General features: G+C 39.4%; 1 protein-coding gene across 1 annotated transcript; it reads right to left on the reverse strand.

Annotated features, from left to right (window-relative positions):
- Nucleotides 1–221: 221 nt before the first annotated feature.
- LOC117510787 (betaine--homocysteine S-methyltransferase 1) lies at nucleotides 222–10,297 on the reverse strand. The gene is made up of 8 exons (XM_034170649.1): nucleotides 10,195–10,297; nucleotides 6,292–6,424; nucleotides 5,705–5,817; nucleotides 5,316–5,507; nucleotides 5,062–5,209; nucleotides 3,737–3,919; nucleotides 1,061–1,289; nucleotides 222–658 (listed from the first exon to the last, which is right to left on the reverse strand). The coding sequence occupies exons 1-8, from the start codon at nucleotides 10,210–10,212 to the stop codon at nucleotides 484–486; spliced, it is 1,191 nt and encodes a 396-aa protein (XP_034026540.1). The 5' UTR covers nucleotides 10,213–10,297; the 3' UTR covers nucleotides 222–483.
- Nucleotides 10,298–10,587: the final 290 nt, after the last annotated feature.

A 10,587-nucleotide genomic window follows, 5' to 3' on the forward strand; every position in this document is an offset into this window, starting at 1 on the left:
TGATAGCTTATACGCAGGTGCAAAAAATGATAGGTTGTTCATCTACAATGATCTCCAATGCTTTAAAATGGACAAAAAAACCAGAGACGCAAGGAAGAAAACGGAAAACAACCATCAAAATGGATAGAAAAATAACCAGAATGACAAAGGCTCACCCACTGATCAGCTCCAGGATGATCAAAGACAGTCTGGAGTTAAAAATCACAGCAGTCAAATAAGTAAGTTCATGTATTTTATTGTTATTTTGCTAAACACTCGGTGCAGGATGATGGGAAACACGTCTCAGCATCTTAACCTGAGCTCCACTGTGGCTTCACATGTAATCAACAGTGTCCATCTCAAGTCAGCAGTTGTGACATCAGGGGGAAAAATGCTGACGAATTTCTCGCTCTTTTTTAGGTGCAGTGATGAGCACCGATGGTAACATTAACATTTAGCTTGTACTGCACAGCTGTTACATTTTCCGTTACATCTGAAGACTCATTAGTTCTTTGATCTGCTGAACAGCTCTTTGAGTTGTTCTTGAGATGTGGCTTCCTTTTGCTGCATGAGATCAGCGTGGCCTTTAGTGACCCCCCAGCAATCTGGGGTGGATAAGGATGCACACAGCGGCCGACCAGAGGCTGGTTTCAGGTTCTCCCAGTAGTCACGGCGAGCCCTGTGAGAGAAAACATCATTAAGTGTGACTGCAGGGATACACACACACACACACACACATTAAAGAGGACAAGGACACTGTGGTGATGCATCCTTAAAACAATCATGTGACAATGTGTTTCTGTATGTGGCTCCTTAAATGGAAAGGAGCTCCTGCTTGCCATGCTCCCTCTCTTGTGACATACGTAACAAAAGTCTAAAATTAACTGTTTCAAGCCTAAATCTTATTTAATGCAATGAAGTTTCAACTTACAGAGACACAGAATTTTGGGACATTGATGATGTTTATTATGGAGCTTCACCCCTAATTAATTACAGTCAATAGATAAAAATAGATTTTATGCAGTATGACCCCTTATAGCGATATGAAAGACTTAATGGTTAGAAAGTTGTATCTTCTGACCTGGCTCTGACCCAGGGTTTGGTGTGCATCTCCAGTCCTGCACCCCACATTCCATGTTTCTCTGATCCTTCAGGCATTATTCCTCTCTCTGGAGCCAGCTCCTCTGCCAAAGCTCTGATATGGTAAGGCTCAAACCCACAGCAGCCACCAATGTAGCGGATTCCTGCATTGTAGGCCTCCCTGGCGTACTTGTGCATGTCCCAGCGGGTCAGAATCCTGGGCTCCAGGCCTAACATGACATTCACATTAATACATATTAAATTAGGCACGTTTTTTGAACACTAATGCAAGACCCACTATTGCAAGCTCCCTCCTAGATTTTTGAACATAGAAAATATTCTCTTTTTGCATTATCTGTGTGTGCGTATATATATATATATATATATATATATATATATATATAAACTGTTTCTGCAGCCACAGTTATCTCAGGTGTTACATGCTCCAGGCAGCTCAAAATGTGCATGCAGGCTGTTTATTCTCTCCCATTGACAGCCCACATGCTTAGATCACAAAATGTACCACACTTTTACCATTTTGACCCTTCCTGAGCAACAAATTCCTTAAAATTGTTGACAAACAGACCAAATGATACTTAGATTCACAGCAAATAATTCCATATACTTTTGGCAGAATAAGCCTTTTTTTCCAAGCAGATTTAAATCCAAAGTGTTCAGGATGCTGGCATCCTTTATGGGAAAGCCCCTCATTGTTACAAGGTCAAAGGGAGGCTGGGGTCACGTGGTTTTGTTTACATTCTTTTCCCAAAGGGAATTCCCCAGAACCATGCATATCTGACACACAACTACAACAAAACAGATGTTGTTTTCACCAGTGGCGGCTCCTGAAAAAGTTCCAGGAGGGACAGTTTTTCTGATAATGATGAAGGTGACCCATTCAGTAAATACATTAAGCCATACAATTGTATCAATTTGTTATCAGCTGATTAACTCATACAGCAATAACTCCACTGGATGGCAGCATACAACAGAAAGATTTCCCCTTTAGCTACATAAATTGCAGTTGGAAAACTATGGAAGAAAGTTGCATCCAGGAAAGTTCACAAGCAAAATGTTAATCAAAATGAAGTGGCTCCACAATAAATTAACCCACTTATTCCTGGGAGCAACTGGGGATTAAGGATTACACTCTCTGCTTACAAAACAATACTACACTCTTCTCCATCCACTGTATACAAGTAGCCTTCAACATGATAATATTACTTATCTTTCTCTATTTAATAGTTATGATCAACAGTACACTGTTAAACCGAACAGTCCATTTTAATACAATAATTAAGTTAATGAAACTCAAACTTTGAAAAAATTATAGTCACTCATTTCCATTAATTAAACTAACTAAAAAATGAATTGTTGTCATAACAACTCAGTTCCTTTAAGTGCATTTAAAGTTTTGTGCCATTTAAGTGTTGGTGATGTATTTCCAGTGCATTCCATTCACTCATTTTAATTGAGTTTATGTAACGGAGGCCAGCAGGTGTTGCTGTGCATATGTAGTTAATAAACCTCACTCCCAACAGCTGAAAAGGATTCTCTGGTCACAAGGCCAGAGCCCTGGGTTTTAGTCTTCTGGTTAGACAGTCCGACTTCCATGCAGGAAATCGTGAGTTTGCGTCCCGAGGGGAGCGAATGGGCAGAGTCATAACAACACAATGCAGAGTCAACAAGTAAACCAAAGAATGAATCAAAAAAGAATCAAAAAATCTAATCCAAAATGTAATGCAAATTTTTTTAGGCAGAAATTTATTTGTCTCTTTTTTATTGAAAAACATAAACTGGATTTACATAAGTTTAATTAACTATAAATTGTTAAGTTACTAAAACTTTAACAATTAAATTTTTGAAAATTATTTTATTTAAGTTGGCAAACTCAAATGGTTTAAGGCAATCAGTTGCCTCAAATGGTTTGAGTTCAACTAACTCATTGAGTTTTACAGTGTAGCATATACCATCATAGTGACTGGTAGCCAACGCCATAAATTTAAAATTATGATGGAGGAGTACAGGAGAGGTATGCTGTTGCTGATTTTGAATGTGCAGAGCTGCAGTAAATACAGAGACATATTATTGATCAGCAAGGTTGGGTAGGATTACTTTGAAATGTAATCCAAAAGTAATCAGACTACAAGTAATCCAAATGTATGTACATACATACATGTAATCCACATGTACGAGGGTAGGCTGAAAAGTTCTAAGGCTCACTATAATGCAGTTAATGCATTACTCCTTCATGGGGAGCCTTAGAACTTTTCAGCCTACCCTCGTATTCTTTCAAAGTAATCCTACTCAACCTTGTTGATCAGGAACTGGAATTGTATAAAAGAAAGGATCTGAGCCCTTTCTTATTTGTAATGGTGATGGACAAGATCAGACAAGAGTATCCATGGTCTGTGATGTTTGAAGAAGACACTGCCATCTGTCATGAGAGTAGGGAGCAGGTGGAGGTGAGCCTGGACAGACAGAGGTACACACTGGAGAGAAGGTGAATGAAAGACAGTCTGAACAAAATAGAGTACATGTGTGTGAATGAGAGCCAGTGGAATGGTGCGGTTGCAAAGAATAGAGGTGGTGAAGGTGGATGAATATAAATATTTGGGTTCAACTGTTCAAAGTAATATAAAATGTTGTGTTTTCATGCAACACAGTGAAGTGTTACCAAAGGGGAATTCTGGCAGGTTGATGAATCCTTGGCAGCTGCAGTCAGGTGTGTGGAAGGCAAGAGGCTGCACCATGTAGTGAGCCTTCAGCCCAGCTTTCTCCACTCCCTCCTTCATCATTTTGACAGTCTTCACACAGGTCATGGGGTCAAAATGGCAGTTGACTCCCACAATCTGGGCACCTATGGGAGAGCAGGCACTGATGTGATGCTCGCATTTAAGCAAAATAGATAAAATGTATAAGATATATAATGCCGAAATCTGAAGAAGGGATGAAAACTGAACAAATTTAGAGTTTACAGTCAAATTCGTACAGCAGATTTTTTAAAACATTCATCCATTTGTATATTTTTATTAAACTTTGAACACATTTATAATATGAATGCAAAACTACAGCATTTTGGTGCTGATGGACAATAGTGGAGCAGATAACAGAATATTTCAGGCAAATCTGTCAAATGGTGGTACAGTACCATATGTGGTAAAAATAAATAAAAACAAGGTGGGGGACCACCTTCAACATTTGTCTTTTTAAAATGCCAACAGTCCAGTCACAGTTTCAAAATGGCAGCCATTTTCCAATATGGCTGTCATGCTTGATGGGAAATTCCTCTTTTGGTGATAAATATCCACAGACGTGATGATTCTAGTGTCAAATCAAACCTTTTTTAACCATGTGGTATCTAAATTTGGAACTCCACATTCCTCAAATCCAGCAGCATTATGTCAGCATGCCCAGCGTGCTGCCTACCAAACATGCAGACGTAGGTTTGATTTCCGGGTGTAGTACCTGTATGTGTCCTTGGACAAGACACTTTATCTGCATGATTGCAGTCCAACCAGCTGTAAATGGGTGCCAGGCCTGGCTGGGCAAGTAACCTTAGCTGGACTGGCATCCCATTCATGGACTGTTGTAGTCCCATGTTAATTTTGACAGTATATTTTGGTTTAGACATAGTGACGCAAGAGATTTAGTTGACTAAAATCTTATGGTATTTACTTGACTAAGACTGGACAAAAATTAAAACAATTCAGATGGGGAAAAGCCCCCACCGAATGGGCCTTAGAGGCTGTATTGGACTTAATTCTTCACAGACAAAAGCGGACTTTTGGACACAAATTGGTCCATATGGTGGGATGCTGTGCAATTCAATATGCCAAAATGGCAGTCATTTTTCATCTTGAAAATTCAAATGACCCATGGATTTTTCAAAAGGGAACTGTCTAATGAGTATTTTTTAAAGCCAAATTTGGTGTTTGTACCACCATTTGAAAGATTACTTCAGTTACCTGCTGCACTATAATGTCTGATATGGGCCATTACCGGCTTTAACCAGCCTGACGGCACACTCTCCAGGTGAAACACCGTGCATGTCTCCCTCTGGTCCGATGCACAGAGAAGCAGCTACAGGCTTCCCTGTCTCCTTCAGTACCTCCACGGCCCACACTGCCTCTTCAACGTGCTCAAAGTACTGCAGGACAGAGACATTAGCACTTTATCAAACTGCTTCTGCGTATGAACACATTAACCAAAAGTGATGCTTTACAGCACAATCTGCTTCTCCATCTGATAGATACCTCAGCAATCAGGAAGTCCACGTTTTTCTTCATAAACACTTGCAGCTGTTTTTTGAAGGTGCCCTTCACCTCTGTCTCACTCTTACAGCTGAGGTAGGAAGGAGTTTGAGACACCCCTCCAGCAACCAGCGCATCACCCTCGTTGGCCACCTCACGGGCCAAATCACAGGCGGCCTCATTAATCTGGGACCCCTGCAGAGCGGTGCCAGGTTATGGTGAAACAAGGAGTCATCACATAGAGGATGCTGACATACATAACATCACTTTTCTAGCTGATGCATGTATTTTTTTAAAAGTTTTTTATAAGAAGGTGTGATAATATTTATCATGGATTTTAATCAGTTTTCAGAATAATTTTACAAGTTCATGTGATTTCTCTTTGAGCTTACAGTGAAGGAGAGCTTATTGCCTCGGTTCTCCAGTTTGTCGTCACTGGCGTAGAAGGTGAAGGTCTGCATAACATTGGACCCAGCCCTCAGGAACTCTCTGTGGAGCTGGCGCACTGGAAAACAAAAGTCAAACAAAGTGAGCGCCTCATTGCTAAACTGTGATAAGATATATTGTCAGGAGTGTGACGAATGACAGAGGAGATATCTACATCACAAATGGTGAAGATCAATGAAGCCAGCTTGAGAGGCAAACCTCCACCAATGTGCAACAGGACTGCCGCTCATATTAACTCAAACTGTCCTGCCAGCTTAAAAAAGCAGCAAACTCGTTGAAAAATAATTAGTTAACTGGATTACATACATGTTGCTTTATTGCAAAGTACTGTATCTGCATTAACAATGGCTACAGATGTTCTGGGTCTGACACTGGATCCAGAGTCTCACCACAGTCTAAATGGTTGTTACCCCTGCACCAAATTTCATGAAAATGAGTTGAAACCATTTCGAGCAATTCTGACAACAGACAAAAAGTCGGTTTGAGAGTACAAGTTTATTTTTGCAAAGGAAGTGAAATAGCTTATTGTTACCTGCTTCGGGGTGTTCTGCAGCAGCTTCAGGAGTCCAGGGTCCTGCCTTTACGTAGCCCCTTTTTTCCAGGGCAACCACAAAGCCTCCATCACCGATCACCACCTCTCCTGCACCAAGGCGCTCCAAGATTCCCTATGATAACATGTCCATTTAAACTTAGAATACACCAAAACATGATAAAAACACAACTCTAACAGGTGACAACCAAGGGGTCCTTCTGCACTTGGCGCAAAGTGGCACACAGCACAACACATTTTATTGCTAATTCCCCAAATGCAGTTGTCATTTTTATTCCCAGTGTCCTTAGCTGGACTGGCAATCATGATGCCTCTTGTGGGTGTGTTAGACAACAACAACAACAACAACAACAAAATATGTGGTCAGGCATAGAACTGGCACACTCATATCACCCATCACAGGAAACAATACGTACCTTACATCAGAAAGAATGGGTCTTGATTCAAGTGTAAGTCACATTTATAGGTGGACAACTTGCCCAGATATACATTTTAACCCAAGGCCATCAAATATATCCATCTGGTATTGTGAAGGCTTTGCGTCCATCCGTTCATTTGTCCATCTGTCCGTCTGTCTGTGGTCAGCATAAATCCAGTCCTATTACTGCTAAAGTCTTCAAATTAACGGAGAACATTCTTGGGACACAGACCTTGGACAAGTTCAGAGATGGCTAACCATGACCTATTTTAATTCTGTTTCAATATGTTCTTATTTTTTCTTATTTTTTTGAGTGGTGGGGGTGACAACCAATCATAGAAGAGCTGGATGCGTGGGGACGTCAGTGGCAGGTCTGTCTAAAATCACTTTATTTATGTGTTTATATAACATGTTTGTCATATATCATGTAAAAGCTAGCAAAAAATAAACACTTCTAAAACTGAAAACACTGTTTTTGAAATCGAATAACAAATCCCCTTATCATATACCTATAAATGATACGCCAATATGATTGGATAAAACACTAAAGAATAAATAGCAATACACCCTTTTCCCGGACAGGTAATATTTTTCATACCACACGAGTAATCAGCCAATCCGGACAGCAGCGCGGCGCCACGACGAAGAGGCGTGGTCAGAGGAACTGTGAAATACTGGTGAGTCACTATTAATAATTTCTTACGTGTCCAACCTCGTAGGTTGATCGTTAAATTTAAATTCGTTAGTTCTAAAAGCCATCATAATTATTTATAGGAAAACGTTCGTTTTTTTCTACTAAGGTTTGAACTTTGAGTGTTTACACAGGAGAGAAAAGTGAGAAAATGTTAATGCCTGTTTGAGAAAAGTGTATAAAGTGTGTAGTGAGGGGTTTTACAGCCTTAAAACATCTATAATAATTGTAAAAAATAACGCTGACTACTTCACGGATTTCGCCTATCGTGGGTTATTTTTAGAACGTAACTCCCGTGATAAACGAGGGACCACTGTATATGATAAAATTGTTGTCAAGTTGTTCACCAATGAATATGGCTTTTTACACCCTTCAGAAAACCATACAACATTTATCATTTATAGGTATATGATAAAATCATTATCAAGTTGTTTTACCAATTTATATGGCTTTTTTTTGGCCAAAGGCCTCAGAGTGTATGGTTTTCTGAAGGGTGTATAAAGCCATATTCATTGGTGAACAACTTGATAACTGATATTATTAAGCTTCGTGTCCGAGGCTCCGAGCTTCTCAGGGATTTTGAACGCTGCATTGATGGATGCCACAGCCCATGTTTTTCACTGGTCCGAAGATGTAAACACGTAACATACTGTGCACACCCGGAACCAATAAAGATTGCACTGAAAACTCCGTTTTGTGAAAAATATTGATTTTACATGACAGTCTGGAAGAGATGTGACGGAGCAATTTTCAACCTGACTGAAATCGCATTAGAATGGGCGGGACCTGACTGGACAATGACATTCAGAGGCAGAATAAATAGTCTGGACACTGATAACCACTGAAACAGGGGTAGACTCAGACAGAACAAAATCCCTTAATTTCCCGTTTGGCAGTGCGTCACCCAAATCACCCTTATGAACTTATGCACTTTTTAAAAATGTATAGTTTGGTAAATCTTCACAAACTTCCAATGAAAGCTTGTACCTGGACAATGTGAACCTGAATAAGAAATACATACAGAATAGCGGCATCTACTTGTGTAAGGGCAGACATGGGCCGTTTATCCTAAATAAGATTTGTGCTTCCATTCAAATAGTGTCTTAGTTGCACCTGCCTTCACGGACTGAGCTCATGTAGAATGGTGCCCCTGCAGTTGCCTCATTTATTTACAGCTCATGATGGCTCCACTACAGAACTAAATATGTTTGACATTTATTTTTACCATGATGGCAAAGTCTCCAGGGTGAGCATTGCATTTTAAGACTAGATGGCACTCAGAGAGGCCAGAGGAATGAATGAATGAATGAATGAATGAATTTATTTGGCACACACATACTTAACAAAAAAATCTCATTTTTGTTTTAAAAATAAAAAACTCGTAAACAATTTCCCAGTTTTGTGCAGCCGAAAGGATGTAGGTAGAACAAAAGCTTAGAATTTCAGACCTTTACCAAGGCCATACAGTCTTACATATGTCTGTCCTCAACCAAGTAGGCCAGGTGGTGATGATGTATCAACAAATAATAGAAATCAATATAAAATGATAATTAAAATATGGATGAAAGTTATCCTCAAAATCTAATCTTCACTTCTCTGACCAAAGATATCGTCTTCTATATATTAAAAGCCAAGTGTGTGCATGAGTAGGTGTGGCTTTGAACATGGAGAAACTGGGGAGCGTTGACATTTGCTGTTTGGTATGCTTATGTATTTTTGGTCAAGGATGAACGCCTCAAAAATGTAAAGTTGATAGGACAAATATTTTTTGGAGAAATTGGGGATATTAGCTAACAACAGTGAACAATGGACACTGGTAATTACATAAAGAACTCACACACCATTCCAGCAGGGGGCGTTAAATCATCTATATATTAAAAGCCAAGTGGCCTCTGTGTACATGTATGCGTGCGCGTGTGTATATAACTTAGATTACGGACATATTGGGGAGAGCTGACGTTTTCCGTTTGGTGTGCTTTTGTATTTTCTGTCAAGGATGAACGCCACAAAAACAGAACGTTGAAGGGACTAATATTTTTCGAGAAACTATGCATATTAGCTAACAACAGTGACCAATGGACAATGATAATTGCATTCTGGACTCACACACATTCCAGCAGGGGGTGGTAAATCAAATATATATTAAAAGCGAAGTGGCATCTGTGTACCTGTGTGCGTGCGTGATTTTATACAGTAACTTCAATGTAAGTACATAATATAATTGTAAATATGTTACAAATACATGGATGACACAAGAAATTGAAAACACTTATTTCCATTGTGGTCCATTTAAAAATCAAATGACAACAAGAAAAGTAATAATAAGATAGAATATTAATATTAATAATCATAATTACAATAATGTATATATGATAACAAGAACCTAAACAATTTACAAATACATTAAGACAGTAAATTAACATTTGAAAAATTATGTAATTAACAGGAAAAACGGGCAATACACTAGCAGTTCATTGAAATTTGGTGATGTGCTTGAGATGGGCAAACAAAGAAAGAAAGAATTGGGCCTATAAACATTAATGTCCATGGCTGACCCAATGGTTTGCCATCATCACGAGATGAATACAGGCAATAGAAACAAATGTGTGTTTTACATTATTAGTATTAACATATGCATTCATTCATTCAAAAGCTTTTCCTCTTGATGTCCAGTGAAGAAGCTGAAGCATCATCAGATCCTCCTGAGGTTCCTGCTCTCACCATATAGACACCATATGGGCGATCTAACAGTCACACACTTAAAGCTGACACGTACCTTTCTTCCTGGTGCCATAATTCTGCAGCTGTGTGGACCCCTGACTGCTTAGACTTTGAGACATTAAGTGACCTGTGCATGAGTGAGAAGATCTCAGTAAATCCCTTGGAAAGAGGGGAGGGGTCTAACAACCCCCTTTTCTGATTGGCAAAAGAGAAGTTATGTAGCTGCACTGTTTACTCTTTCCCCTCCCCTCTTTAAGTCAATGAGTGTACTGTTAGTCTGACTAGTTCTGTCCGGATGCCTGTTGATGTGTTTTTTTGCCTGCCTGTTAGTTCATGGGTTATTGTTACTCTAAAAACTCACTTCGTAATTAAATTCAACTATTTTTCACCCAAAATCAGCCTATTATTTTCTTACAGATTGTGTTTGCTGCACAAAATCCCAGTAAAA

This window comes from Thalassophryne amazonica, chromosome 5 (genome assembly GCF_902500255.1).
Source record: "Thalassophryne amazonica chromosome 5, fThaAma1.1, whole genome shotgun sequence".
Lineage (NCBI taxonomy): Eukaryota > Metazoa > Chordata > Actinopteri > Batrachoidiformes > Batrachoididae > Thalassophryne > Thalassophryne amazonica.